At 36.6% G+C, this 15853-nt stretch overlaps 1 protein-coding gene across 3 annotated transcripts in view; it reads right to left on the bottom strand.

The window, feature by feature from the left end:
• The window catches only part of ldlrad3 (low density lipoprotein receptor class A domain containing 3), a 74972-nt gene that overhangs the window by 42429 nt on the left and 16690 nt on the right, over window positions 1-15853 (bottom strand). For all 3 annotated transcript variants that reach the window (XM_017423036.2, XM_017423034.2, XM_017423033.2), the window contains exon 2: window positions 7014-7160. In XM_017423036.2, coding sequence (XP_017278525.1) covers window positions 7014-7160 — 147 coding nt within the window. The remainder of the gene's footprint in view (window positions 1-7013; window positions 7161-15853) is intronic.

Genomic DNA, 15853 nt, shown 5'->3' with positions numbered 1-15853 from the left:
GCTCTACACACTCATTGTAAAATACAAAAGCCTTCTGTAAAAGGCATTACATTACAGAGCTTCCTTCAGCTCCAGAGGTGAGCCTTTATACAAGTCACTGGTGTTTTGCAAAGCCATCAAACTTCATGGTAAATGAGATAGCAAGTTTGGCTCCTATACCACATAGCAAGTGCATGTGGGGGGAAAAAAAAATCAATTTTAACAATTTCCAATAAAATGAGTGCAACAGAAGGCAGTATACATAAAAAAACATTGAGTGTGATCAATCAGCAAACTAAAGTACTGCAATATTCATCACTGAGAGACACTGCAGAGATCAGTTACCTAATTGGAACCGTTACTATCCAACATTTCTTTCTTAAAATGTTAGGAGATAATTTTTAATTCCTTTGAACACTTTTAAATAATTGCTTTTTCTCATTTCTTACTTAATATATACAAAAAAAAAAACTAAAACATGCAACATGAGATAGAATCAGAGCAAGACAATAAATTAAAATTTTCATTCCTGTCCCACAGTATTAATTTCACCAGCTTATTGATCAGTAAACTATTGGGCTTATAGTATCCACCAGACACTGCCTTAATAAACACAGCTCTCATTTCCAGACTTTTCCCCACTAGTAATGCTGTGCTTTTTCTTTTTTTTTCTCTTGACACAAATCAATATGTGCTTCAGTCTAAGAATTACATAATGTAATTGCTAATGTCACTTTATCTTTGCAGGACTGAAATTGATTTTATTAGTCCATTTTAATAACTTGGATGTCTAAAAAAGTTATATACACCACAGCATTTTGTAAAACAATGTGATGAAGATGGAAGAATAAAACCAATAAAACCAGAAAAAAAAGAAAAGAAAATATATTGTCCACAGTTATATAATAAATGCCATTCTGGCAAATCACAGAATAACAAAAAACAGTTTTAGTATTTTAACTCATTAACACTACAGAGATTTAAAGGGAAATAAAAAATTCCCCAAAACCATTGTTTTTCTGCTTTTGGAAAAAAAAAAAACAGAAATATGAGTTAATGATGTTACACTGACTGCACACACCATCCTCCACACCACACCCACTTGCCAACTAGGCTCTGTGAATACCTCCAGCCAGTTACGAGGCATAGCTGCATTGTATCCATTTCAAAACACCATTTTGTTAATTTGTTTTGATCATTTCACACATGAAACTGAGGCGGAAAAATGGCGTCTGAGGCCTGGCTTGAAAGAGTCGTCTGAAAAGGGCTTTAATGTTGTCTCTTTTACTCCAAAATTGCAGGAAAAGCAAGGCCCTGCTCCTGCTGTTCACTTCTGGCAGGTAATTGTCACAGGCAAAAAGTTGCAAAACCCTCCAACTTTTTGGACAATCAGTAATCAGTCATTCAGGCCCTGCTGTACTGAAAATCCAAGGTCAATCCTAAAACTAAAACCTAATCCTGCGTCACCAAACAAGCCTCTGCTGCTCCTTCCTGACACTCCATATACCGCAAATACAAACACATTCAGCACAAAGAAAAATAATTAAAACAAAGTAAAACGAAGCAAGTCTGTAGGGAGAGGGAACAAAGTTACTAGCCAGCAATCTTTTCTCTTTAAGTTAAGATTCAATGTACCGATCACATTTCTTATCACATGAACACACTCTTAATCCTAGCAACCCCTACCATGGTGGGTCTGTTAAAGAACTGGCAGTGTGTAAGTCTTAATATCTAAATTTTAAACAAACCATCTCAGCAGTCTTTGAAGCCTTTTCCACCCCTGCTGCTGAGGAGAACTTTGCTGCTGATAAGCGTTTAGAAGCACTTTTCAAATGAGCATCCCACAAGAATTTGGTGCAAGTCAGAACACAGGAAACACACAGTCCCATTGGTGTTGCTGGGGACTTCTGTTTGTGTTTTAACTGCAGAAGGTGATAACACTGTAATGATCTTTAAGATGATTGAATCACTTATTAAATAAACACAATAATTTATTTCCCTTCTAATGGTTGTGAAGAGATTTTTGGATCAATAAACAGAGAAACAGGTAATCGAAATGTCACATAACTGTATCCCTCACCGTTGTGAAGAAGTACACGACTTTAAAGTAACCGACAGAACAGAAGTTCCTGTGTGAGGTTTACTGTTTATCCTTTTTATTCATATTGTTTTAAACAATTGAAAGGTACCTCAACCCAATATCAATCTGCCCAGTGAACTTTCCATTTTATGTTAAAAAAGTTCACCTTTACCATATTCTTTTATATCTGCAACTGGTGGAAAGTTCGAAAGGTTAAAGTTCAAAAGTTCAAATATTCAAAGTTTAAAAGTTCAAAGCTATTCTTTTCTTAAATTTTAAACTTTACATTTAAACTAAAACAGTCGTCACAATTAAAGGAAAATTGAAAATGCTACAATGTGAAGCAGATAATTATTATTGTGTTTAAAGGCAAACTGCCAAACAAACAACTTTTTGTCTCACCTGAAATTTAGGACACAATCTGCTTCCTTTTTCCTAATTTTTCTGCTTGTTTTTTTCTAGCATTCTTATTTTTGAACTGTGAGTTACAGCAGTCTTACTCATGGTCCTTTAGAGACAAGTAAAAGCTGAAGTTTTACAGATGGTTGTGACTGAAGAATTTTGAACACATGGATTCTCCCACACAAAGAGGCCATGGCCTTGGCTTGCAGGACTGCTACTTCAGAACAATCATTGCTTTGAAAAGTGCCTCTCAGTCTTTTATCTCTTCCCGACACATTTCTTCACTGAACTCTGTCCTCGATTCCCTACTTCTTGCTTTATGCATCATGTCCACTCCCCCTTTCGGCCCTGCCGTGTCTCTGCTCCCTTGCTTGCTCATGCTTTGCTCCGACAAGGGCAAAGAGGCTAATCCTGGCTCTGAGGCCCAGTAAGCTCAGTCAGCTCTCTTCCTTCTCTCTTCTGTCAGCAAACATTTCATCTAACACTCTCTCAGGCTGGCGTTATGGACACCAGAGAGCAGGATGGTACGTTTGACCTCTTTGGAATTATTCAGCACCATGCCTGCTGAATCTCCGCCTGTGGTCCCCTTGAACATGCCAGCACGTGTGCAAATGGTCCTTTTCTATCGCAAGATACGGCTAAACAACTTGTTTTGTTTTTCCCCAGTGAAGGTGGAGCATTGTACCAGAGTATTTTTAACTACCTTTGTTGAGGTTCCAAGCAGTCTGAGTTAATACTATTGTGTGAAGTGAAAACTCTGCAGACCACTGATCTGAAACAAACCCAACCTGTGGGCTTAATATCGACTTATCTTCCACAACATTGCAGTCCTGCACAAACCGGCACTCTTCCTTTGCCCTCTAAAGCTAGGAGTCATTTCTTATTATATATACAAATTTAAAAGATTAATCAGCCAAAACATCTGACATCCACATGCATGAATTACAACTCCAACAGCAAAGTCAACTAAAGCAAATATAGATTTACTCGTTGCTCATGTTTTTCCCACCTGACAGAAAGTGAGTTCTGTATTGCACGATTAGGCTCAAAAATCTACTAGCCAAACTCAGATCAGGCAATTACCACTGTCAACACATGCATATATGTTTTTTTATTTTTTATTTTTTGCATTGTGAGTCACTGCAGTTTCACATCCTGCTGCAAAAGATACACAGCTGATTCCGCCCACACTGAAGGGAAACTGTCTGCAGTGGAAAACAAAGCAAAGAAAAGCTGAGCTGAGTCAAGAAGAGTCAAGTCAAGCGATACGCTGTAACTGAGAAATGGCTATATAAGCTGTATCAACAGGGAACAGATACTGTAGAGTGGACAACATGCCAAGTCTAAAGATAGATTTTAATCTAAAATGTAGGTAAATTCTTGAAGAACAAAGTAGGGTTTGAACTCCATTTAGGATAGGACAAGATTAAATACATTTTAGAAATCTCACACCTCTCTCATATGGACTGTAATGCAATATGCTGCCTCTTTTATTACAATCTGATTGACTTTACTTACTTTGCCTCTCTTCCCGGATTGTAAAATCATGGGGGAAAAAAAAAAGTATTTACATGACTCAAGTTGACCCTTGTGCTAGAGGGAACCAGAATAATAAACAAGCAAGAGAGAAGCAGCAGGTTTGAGAGGAAGATAGAAACCTGCCTTTTCTTGGTGAATTAGCATTCCTGACCATTCAAGAGACAATTCCTTGTGGCCTGGACTTCCAGGCAAAGCAGGCTGGGATATCTACAATAAATAATAAAGTGAGGAGAGAAAACTCAGTACAGGTTTTCGTGATTCTCCTTAAAACTTCTGCACTTTTAGATAGCACTGAAAAAATTACAGTCAAGGTCAACAAAAAAGGTAAAAGAGGAGTTTATTTTTGAGTCAAAGGAACTGCCTGTAAAAATACACAAATCTTCCAAAAAGTGTCATCCAAAGTTTATGTGTGGGTGAATTCATCTTGTAAAAATACAAAATTGTTTACTGGATTGATGTACCCCAGCATGAGGAGTGCGTGACTGTCAGTGTACTTTCAAACCTACTGTGAAAATGCATACAGATTGTGAATGAAACTCATATTACTCTTTGTTTTTGCAAGAATACACAGTGAAAGAATCAAAACTGCTACAAGGCCATATTTTGTTCCGTAATAGCTGCTTGGTTTTCAAAAACAACATTTTCGTTAATGAGCCGGGCAGATATCGCCACATTTGACCTTTAGTTCAGGCACCATTGTTTTCCTTGGATCAGAGACATCCATATCAGCACAATCTGTTGACTAATGGGCTTAAAGGGGATCTACTGCAGCTGTCTTCTGGTGCAAATGCTTGTGCTAAAATTAACCTCAGATAAAGGGAAGAAAAATGTTCCAGAGATTTTTGTTGATGTTGACAAAAAACACAAGATGTAAATGCAGGCATAGGAATGCCTAAATCATGCCTAGAACTTTGAGAAATTTAACTCCAATGTGCCTAAAATCTGCAAACAAATGACATTTTTAAAATTAATCTATACATTCACTCTGATGAAGATTTGCAGCACATATTCCTGGAAAGTTTCTGGTAAGAGCTAATCACTCATATTACATATGAGAGGAAATTTAAAACCTGGTAGAGGTCAACACATCATAACCTCCTTAGCAACAACTGCGATAGCAAAGGACAGCAGAAACACAATGCATGACACCATATCTAATTTGGGGTTATATAACTGCAAGAAAAGTCAATCTGACTGCAAATTTAGGTGATTTTTGTCGAGAAGTCTACAGAAGAACACACTGTTCATGTAGCTCACGGACAGAAGGCAACTAAGCTAAGTCAACAAACTGTCATTCACATGAGCAAACCTTCCATTCCCCTCTGTTAAATAAATATATAATCTGGAGTTTGTGTGTGTTTTTCCAGCAGGGGGTGACTAATTATGATTCTGCTTGCAGAAAATCAGAGCTGGAGCCTTAAAAGTTTCCAGGCGTTGTGTTGTCCTTAGATAATACACATCCTGACAGAACTCCTGCTGAAGCCACCATAATGAGTCCCTCTTCTTCCTTTACTTCCTTTTTGTCCCCATCCTTCCATTTGTCTGTCGGTCCGTCTGTCTCAGCAGAGCCCCAAACTGAGCCAGAGCATTTTTGTGCAGCAGCCGCTTGACAACTAGCCATCTATTTGTGGATAATAAGGCCCACTTACGCCAGAAGAGATAATGTAGACGTCTACAACAAGCGCAAATAGTCCCCTGACAGCAGAAGCAGGCTGAGTATGATGCCTTGAGACAACTTTTATCGTTGGTAGTAGATGGTATTCATATAATATGAACAACGGTCAAAAATAATGGGTTGTTTGGAGGTTTAAGTTAAGCTATTTGAAATTAAAAACATTTACTGTATGTACAGTTTAAAACATGCCAACTATATCCATCTGAATAATGTTTTTTTTCCAGGTCTGGTAGTTGTTGGCAGTTTAAGGTCACAGAATGATGAGAATCTGGGGCACAGAATCCACCTGTGTAAGTAGTGCATTAATGCAACATGGATGTCAGGAGAAAAGGCAAACTAAAGGATTGGTCTACTAAAATATTTTCCCATGCATGAACATAAATATGTACATAAATAATTAGGGCAGTGCATACTAAAATGACTCATGACAGCAAAGTTTAGCTTCATGAATGTGCGTGTGTGCCGAAGTGCTATGAGACATAACATTGTCAGGAGTCGTCTTCCTGCTCCCTGAGCTGCCAACAAGAGACAACAGTGAAAAAAAAAGACTGCTTGAAGGGAGATGGAAAAAAAAATGAAGAGAAGTGACAGAATGGAGTGGAAGCCATATGTGATTTTGTTCCAGGAGAGTGTTAGCCAGGTCAGAAAAAAATAAAAATAAATAAAAATGTTGCAAGAAGAGGCGTCTTCTACAAAGCAAATTACAAACCAAAAGCCAGAATTAAATCAAATTACATAAACTGCAAGGGCGCTTGGAGGAGTGAATATAGGAGCATGAGAAGTTCTGAGCTATGATTATACTGAGGTTTAGATTCAGTGTGCCAGAAACTCAAAGTCAATCTTCATCTGCAATCCCATCTTTGTGTAGAACTGGGGCTGAAATGGGAGGGAGAAAAGGAGGAGCAGCAGACCAGGGAGATCAAAGGCAGCTAAATGTGAAGTTTAAAAATGAACTACTATAGTAGCTTTACAGTAGAATCATGTATGCATTGCTCTTCCTCCACACAGAAGTAATAGGCCTTTGCTTTGATGGTATTAAGTTTTGCCCTGGTACTAAACTGGTCTAGGGGGACGATGAAGAGGGAGGAAGCACATATGCTGGGGGAAAGAGGAGGAAAGTTAATTTATATTGTCAGAGAATTAAGGTTTACTAGCCCTTATGGCTCTGTGGACAGGAAAAAAGAGAACAACTAAGACTGGAACACTTTGTAGCAAGAAGAGTTCAAGAGTTGAGAGAACATGACATGAGTCTAAATAGGCAATCTGGCTTTATTACTTTACGGCAGAGCTGCTGGACCTAAAACAGGATTCGATAATGGTGTCTAAACTTGAACTTACGACAGTCTTTCTCGTCGCTCTTGTCAAAGCAGTCAGGAGCTCCGTCACACTGCCAGCCGCTTGGGACGCACTTCCCATTGCCGCACATGAAGCTTCCAGGAATGTTACATTCGGTGGTGAAGTTATTCCCAGGAAGAAGCTGGCTCTCTGATTGACAAACACAAAGAAACAGAAGACTATTACAATCTCTTGCATCACAAAGAAATGAAAGTTATTCCAAAGATAATTATCACTACAGTCAAAATGCAAGATCATGGTTTTATATATTATTTAGAAATAGAAGCATTAGTGAATGGCTCTGTTAAAAAAATAGCAATAGCAATTTATGCACAAATAAGAAGAGGACACACATTAATACTAAAACTGAGGAGATTTTTAAGTGTTCAAACGGATCAGTTTAAAGCAAGGCAGTATCATGATAGGTAAGATAAGGACAAAAACACAAAAAAACACTTGTATACAAACAAAGCACATATTTTACACCTTAAACATAGACACAGAGACCACAACTAAACACTTTGAAAACAAAGAATGTGCTCTGAACGAGGTTGGGGCATATCTAGTTGATGCTGTGCAGCTGCAGCATAATGAGATGGAATGTGAAACATGACCTTTTGGCTAAGGTTTGACACCATGCGGTAAGTGGTTTAGCTCGTAAACAAAGCTATGTGGCAGTAATGAGAAGTTCAGGCCAGACTGGAGAACACTGATGCTGCAACACTGTGACTAAGTTCAGCTGGTAGACCCATTCATCTGAGCTGAAAACAAGGAGCAGAAGGTGAAAAAGGTGGATTTACATCTTAAATGATTGTTAAGTTTACTAGAAAAAGTCCTTTTACAGAACCCTGCAACTTTAAGAGTAAAGTTAAAGAATATGAATAAAATAATTTTAAAAATCAATACATTTAGGATACACAAAAGTTTAGGAAGTTATTGCTTTTTTCTGGTTAATTCCTTAAGTGTTGTTGAAAGTTTTATAATTTAAAAAAAAGGGAGGACAGAACCAAGTTCAACACAATATAATGTACTCACAAACTGTAAAAGATTAGTTCATTTTTATGACATATTCATCAGCAATTATTAACATGCCCAATAACAAATTTGACAATTTGTTTAAACTTTGCATTCAAAGTATCTAATGTTTCATTTTATACATCTGTTACCAGCTACTAGTCGTGGAGTGCTCTAATATTCAATCACCTGCACTTCCACTGAATATTTATTATAATGAACATAAATATTTCTGGATGATTTGCACAGCCAAGCACTATACACATTTTCCTAGAAACACTTTGGTTTTTTTAACAAAGCAAACTTAAAACCAACTATTAAATTTAACATAACAGAGAAACAATCTATAAGGACAGTTTTGATCTCAAAATCTTAGTCAAGACACATAAAAACCTTTGACATTTAATTTTTAGGAAATTCTAACCAGAATGGATTGTCTCACCACAGTTAGTTGATTTTAGTTTAGTAGAAGTGACAGGTTTCAGGACAAAATAGTGTTCTTACATCACTTTTGCCCTACTGTCCTGTCCTGTTACCACAGCAGGTAGGAACCATGTATCAATCTTTTCTTAAATAAAACAGCACATCCCCTCTGGTCCTTGTGACAATGATGCAAACCACGGTTTTGTCTTTTACAAGGCAGAAACATGTCCTTTAAAGTTAACAATAATAATCATTGCTCTCACAAACTAAAACAAACAGTGGATTTAATACGGCTGTATTGCAGCATCTTGTTGCGTCAGTCACACAAAATGTTGCAGACGATTTCATGTACAGCACTTTACACATGACAGAAATAGATGGAAAAAAAACTATGCATGAATCCAGACTCCTCTACATTCTGAAGCAGTTCCATGGCTGTAAGACAAAATATATATATTTACTATTGTTATCATTTGAGGAGAAACAAGGCTAAACTTGAAAAAGAAAATGTTATTTGAAAAATTTATTTTTCTGTGCCTGGTAACATATATTTGGGTGTCTGGAAATGTGTTATATAGTGAGCTTTTCTGATTTGCAGGAGGTTGAATCATCACAGACCAAGCTCAGGGTAGAAGTATTTGGATTTTCAGCGTTTCTCTCTCTCCACCAACTTCAGATCATGTTGCAATCATTTTTCGGATGTGGGTCAGGATCTTGTTTGTTCCATTGCTGTTAATATCTAAACCTCATGGTTAATTTTACAGTTTACTTAACTTATGGTAGAAAACATTTAGCAATGCTTTACAAGAAGTTGAAAATTTTACACTAGAACAAGCAAATGTTTTAAGTACCATTTTTTATTTATTTTTTTCCTTGCTGGAAGTTGAAAATTCAGATTTTCGTGTGTCATTGAATGAGCAATCAACAAGAATGTATTCTACCAAAAATAAACAATGGTGAAAGGTGGTGGGTCTAAACAGCAGTTTTATTTAAGTTTACATCTAACTTAAACAAAACATACCTGTCTATCCTTATATATATATATATATATATATATATATATATATATATAAATACATTTTTTTCATCAATCCAAATTTTAATCCAAATTGTAAATATTTTTGCCGTTCAACTAAGTGACAAAAATATTGCCTACATAGAGATAAAGAACATACTTAGCTTAACGAAGGTTTTCCAAAAACTTAAAATTTTATACCATTTAATTTCCTCTTAGTAACCATTTCAGTAAACAATCAAAGTGTAATGGTGACAGCATCAAGATAAAGCAACACAGACGTAGAAGAAGAAGCAATAAAAAAAGCTCCATCGTTGTTTGTGCACAAACTTTGGGGCGGATGGGAGGTACAAACACAGCAGAAAAAATCTCTGTTTTTTAAAAATATCTAAAGTAGTGTGGACAGGGCAGAGATTAGACCAACAGTAAGGTCCAGGGGTCATGATGGGAGGCGTATAATGTGATTTAAACTATCTGCTCTCATGATCAGCTCTTATCGTGTTCCAACCGGAGCCAGCTCATTACATGACTCTGTTATAAAACAAGAATCAGCACCAGCTGTCACTTGACAAACTGCAGACGAGAAAACTGCCAATCATTTTTTCTTTGCCATCAGTTTAGAGTTTTTTTAGTTTGAGTCCTCAGGCTATGCATTCCCTGCTTTCTCATCTGATAATAACTCTCTAAAATAGAGCAATTTGTGTCCACATTTTAGTTTACATGATAGCTCAAAGCTGGAGGACCAACCTGAAATGAGACAGACACAGAGGGATGGGTGGAGGCAACTGTCTTAACTCAACCCTTTAAAACCAGTAGTTATAAAAAGAAGTGTAAATTCATGGTTGAAAGGGGAGCTTGTTCTATTTTTTTGGTATTTTAAACAAGGCATATCACAGATATTTTATTCGGACCCTAGGAAATTTTGTTCACTAGTAAAAAAAAGCCATAATGTTTTTGCTTGGACTTCAGAAGCACAACGCAACACTAAAAATTAATTATGTTGGTTTTATTGTAGCTCATTTTCAAGGACATGTAGGTTAAAGCAAATAACAGAATGAAAAGCTATCCACACACATTTTTTTAAAACTTTTTTGTTCTCTTAATAAAACAAACAAAGAAAAAAATACATCAAAACCAGATCCTTTATTTACAGATACTAAATCAAGGATGAAAACTTAGGGATCGATAGTAACATCCAACAAGTAATTTCCTTATTTATAACTTTTTGTTGTGTTTTATATAAAACTGCCATATTTACCCAATTTTGCGGATTTACAAAAAAACATACACATTCTGAAAATAAAAAAGGTAGAAAAAAAACCATACCATTAGAAAGCATGAGCTAAAAATAGGTTTGTTTTCCATAAGTGCTCAAACTAATCTGTTATATTCCTTTTTTTCAGGTATGGATACCTGCCATGCACAGAATGTAATTCCTTGTTTTCCTTTTCTCTCTGTTCCTAATAACACAGCAACAATACTTCCCATCATCCTGCAGCATTCATGAGCATTCACAGGCCATCAGACTTACACAAAGTAAGTGTGATTAGGGCCTCTCAGTGTTGACAGCACTGCAGAATGAAATATGCCAGAAATGTCCATTCAGAGGCATGCAGAACAAATGTAGGATACAAGCATTGAAAATGACTTCAAAGAGCTGCTGGAGAGGGACAAAAGGTTAATTGGAAAGTTGCTTTGAGGGTATGGAAGGAGAGCAAAGAGATTGTCTGTGACCAAAAAATGTAAAGCACCAAGAAGCTTTTCCAGTGAAGTTTTAAGATAGCTTAAATCAAAGTTTTAGTAGGTAATCTAAACACATCCTATTCCAATGCTTTCTTTGTGTACGGACAAACATGAATACTTATAGTGGTTTACCACTGTGGTAATAAACAATTCTACCTCATTACCACAAGCTCATAACACATGGCTCTATGACACAAACACTATTCTTTGTGGGCACTGCAACACTCCCATCTTGACAATTTTAATGGTCATGACTCCACAGAGGTTAAAGCTACAATCCTATATGCTCTTACTGTTATGCTGAAAATAATAGGAAGCATCGTGCACGGCAGCACAACTCTGCTGTGCACAACTGTGGTCGCACAGTCTAACGGAGAACAGAAGGAGATAAAGTAGGGATGACTGGGGACGGCTGTGTATCTTGCAGACGGCAGTGTAGACCAATTACTCAGAGTAAATATTGACTATACTATCTTTGCCTTTCCACAAATATAGTCTGCCCCCTGTATCCTTTCCTACCCCTCACCATGTCTGTGTCCACTCAGGCTCCATTTAGATTGTTAGACCATAGATGGGAGAGACATTGGCTGGATACTTTTTAATTCGCATCTACATTTCCAATTTGTGCTTTTTTTAACCATTCAGCAGCTCTCCAAGGGTAAAGTTCATCCCTCTCCATTTTTCAGCTCATCCTCTTGCTGGTGATCTTTATAGAGCACATTTCTCTTACCTTAATTATAATTTATAATTAAAAAGAACTCCCAGCATAAACTCAGGTCTAATTTCCCAACAGTTCTGCACATTACTCATACCAATACTCAAATTAAATAGGGAATATTTTTGCAGAATTCTGTATAATCTTTCATTGTCTGGTGTTAAATCATAAATGATATGCAACATCAGGACCTCTTCTCTATTATGTAAAAGTTGAATTATCTCACACATAATTAAATACTCCAAACAGTTTACTATTGTATTGTATTTTGTGTTTTTGCTGCTACTCATTGATATCTGTACCTGAGTATTGTGTCTATATTAAATTAAAGGAAATGGTTAGTAGCAAGATTTTCAATAGATTGCAATCTGCAACTTTATCAGAAGATGGTATAAAACCTTGTGTGCACTATTTGTTTAACAAAAAAAAATTCTGGATAAGGTTTGGCAAGAAATTTCACACAACAATCCAAAGTGACCCTGAACCTGTATTCTAAAATTAAAATATTGTTGTAATTCATGAGAAAGATCTGGTGAATATGTGCCCACTGTAAGACATTCTGTGTATTTTGACCACTTTTGCTCAACTGAACAAGAAAAAAATTGCTTAGATGATAATGCCTTCAATTTTTCTTCCTATATTTTTCCAGTTACACTTCATACATCACGATTCTGCAAATGTCAGCCTGAAGACTTTAATGTTCCCTAAACAATTTGCAGAATATGGACAAACACGTTCTCGTACTGTATGTTCCGCTGTGTTGCAGGTCTTATGACTATTTTCTTACGCCAGTTTGCTGCTCTAACACTGAACAGCCAATGAGGCAGTACTATCTAAATAACTCCTAGGAACAGTTACTGAAGAAAATAATAGACTTTAAAAACATACAGGAGGACCACAAACACCTATTGAAGTTTTTGGGGTTTGTAGCCACTAGGTTTTGCTACTGAAGGACCAACAGTGAATGCTGCAATACTCAAAAGGGAGATAAAGGGAAGTAATAAATAGCATTTAAAAACTGTCCTGTTGCTACAGAAGAGGTGGAGAAAATATGTGTATACCAAAGGGAACAAAGAGAAAGGGAGAAAACAGTACACGAGTTGCATAAACAATTATAGGAAAAAAATGGTTGAAAAGTAATAGTATAAGAAGGTTCACTATAACACCATTTTCTGTCCTTGGATTCCTAGTAATAGCCGCCCTAAGCAACTTCTACTCCCTGTGCTCCGCAGAAGAAAGGTCAGTGATATAAATCTAAATCTGAGATGACTGTTGGCTGGGGTGTTATGCCTTTAACCCCCTGCTCCTCAGCAGACTTAGATATCAGACCTGCATTGATTAGCCTTGGATTGAAGGTTGAGCCTCTGACTGAAACAGCAGCAGGGAATTGATTGACTTGTCTTTATTTACTCTGTGAGATATAGTAAAGTAAAAGTAAAATCATTAGAGAACTATCAAACAGGCAAAAAGAATCAGAATGAGCACATGCACAAAAAAAGGGAAAATATTTATTTTTCCCATAATTGAGATTTGCATAAAAATCCAAGAAGTCCATAAAGACACCATCTAGCAATCCAGTAACTAAAACAGCATATAATCTTCCTAATCTACATTGAACAGTTATGTCTTCAGAAATAATTTCTTTTGAAACTGACCATTTTTCTCTACTGGCTGCTGTAGCACCTGGAAATTTCTTTGTGAAGCTTGGGGATTCCCCTTTTTAAATATAGGGCTGAAATTCCTGATAACATCAGTCTAGACCAATAAAAAACGAGATACAAATGGCACTCACAAACAAAACTAGCTTGTTCCCAGATCAGGTGATAAATTGGCAAATTTCAACACACTACATATAATTTTATAGCTTTTGAGATGAAGAATTTAAAAATAATAATAACTCAATATTGACAAAGTCCTTATTGTGACTTGTTCACAAATGTTGAGATTTGTTGAGCTTTCTTGGAATTAAAATAATTTTGTCCTCGGATTTAATCTAATGAGTCAGCCTTGAATGTGTCACTTCTTCAGCAGTACACCACTCTGTGTAAAAACATCTCAACAGAATTATGTGAAATTCGTTTTGCACCTGAATAAGAACACGGCAAATTACATTCCAGCCTGATAATATCAATTCAAACATGGACAGCAAGGTCTGCTTGCATGGACGATAAGAGAGGAGTGAATCAATATGGCTTAGCTCTGAACACTTTGGAGTTCAAGGATAAAAACTTATTTTTTAATAACACATGATTCATATTGGGCTGGCTGTACAAACTGAAGGCTGTTCCTTTCACAACATGTGCCACATACAGATACACATTTCGTATAAATCTGTAAAAGGCACAGAATGGAAGTGCTTTATATAAAAAGGGAAAGACTCTCCATCCTGTTTCTTCGGTTCACTGAAGCATCCAGTATAAATAGGCACAAGTATAAAGAACCTGGTCTGCATCAATTAGACCCATCCTTAAAAAGAAGAAAAAAATAGACATTCAGGAAGTGTAATATAAGCACTGAGCATCAGAGCAAGCAAGGCCCTAATGGGTGAGAGATAGAGAAGAAGCAGCCATGCGTGGAAATAAACAGCAAGTCAGAAAAATATGAAAGCAGCCTTGGTGTCTTTAAGCTGCTGTTCAGAGTCAAAGGGCAAATCTCTTCTGTGTATCCATTTGTTTTGGGAGAGGTAGCTCTGTGACCTGTCATGTGTTCGTCTCAGTGGCAATAAAAACTAAATGAGCAAATGACAATAATGCTAAATTGAGCAAGACGCACAGTTAATTTAGGCTAATTTAATTTTACTGTGAGAAGAACACAGAACAAGTTTAAAAAATGTTCACATAAATGCTATGTTCTTTAATATCAGTGATTAATTTTTAGGATATGAAGCATTGATTAAAATAGATTTTCTTGTTCTTTTCTTGTGGCTATGCACACCCACTCCATACATCTAAGCTACAATGCATCTTCGTGGAAACAATTATGGTGGACACAAATATCTGGGATGTCTCATTAACAATTCCTCATTACATACACAAAGATATTTTGGTGCAGTGGCTTATAGAGTTTAGACATCCTGCAAAATTATTTCCACAGCAATATCCTGAAATGATGGAGTAACTGGAATGAATCTATAATAGATACAGAAAGTAAACAATGTGGTGGGCTGCATTCTGAGTCAGCCTCCTCACAGAAAATTCAACAAATTGAAGATATGTTTGTCCAAGATGGAACAGCAGCATAAGAATAATAAGTAAACATTCCAATTGAATCTACCACCAACTATTGATAAAAAAGACCCCTCTAATTTCAGATAAATGCCTCGTTAGCGTCTCAATTTTAAATTAATGTATGTATGTGCTGACCTAAGTGTACAAGTGGTCAATTCTATATGTAGGTCATCTCTTTTATTTTAGCCTTTAATATGCAACATACTTCTAAAAATAGGCCTTCCTGACAAAAAAGTAAAAGTCATACTGATGTGAGTCAGTCTTCCTGCAGCAGCCTTTGTTGCTCCCACAGTAAAGAAACATCTGAGAGGTCAGGACAGCAATGTTTTCTTGTCTCACATTCCTTTGGAGCACACTTTTTATATATACTTCATAGAATTCAAAAACCAAACATGGCTTTTCCCTCAAGAGATACTTCCTGATTTTTTTTTTTTTTGGCTTTTTGCTTTTGCAGTGTTTTTGAAATTTTCACAGTTCTGACCGTTTTATCATGTTTCACAGATCAGTTTCACTGATGCAGCTGGGAGCCGAACCACGCCGCGATCTAAAGTTTAACAACATGAGGAATCCTACAAGCAGGCAGCTGCATACAAATCCCAGAGTTACTGGGATAAAGCACATAAGCAGTGGGACGAACAATTCAATCCATCCATTTTTATTTACCCGCTTCTCCTTTCCGAGTTGAGGGGAACTGGTGCCTATTTCC

The sequence above is a fragment of the Kryptolebias marmoratus genome, linkage group LG11 (assembly GCF_001649575.2).
Source record: "Kryptolebias marmoratus isolate JLee-2015 linkage group LG11, ASM164957v2, whole genome shotgun sequence".
NCBI lineage: Eukaryota > Metazoa > Chordata > Actinopteri > Cyprinodontiformes > Rivulidae > Kryptolebias > Kryptolebias marmoratus.
The sequence above is the reverse complement of the archived record's forward strand: the minus strand, read 5'-3'. Positions and strand labels throughout refer to the sequence as shown.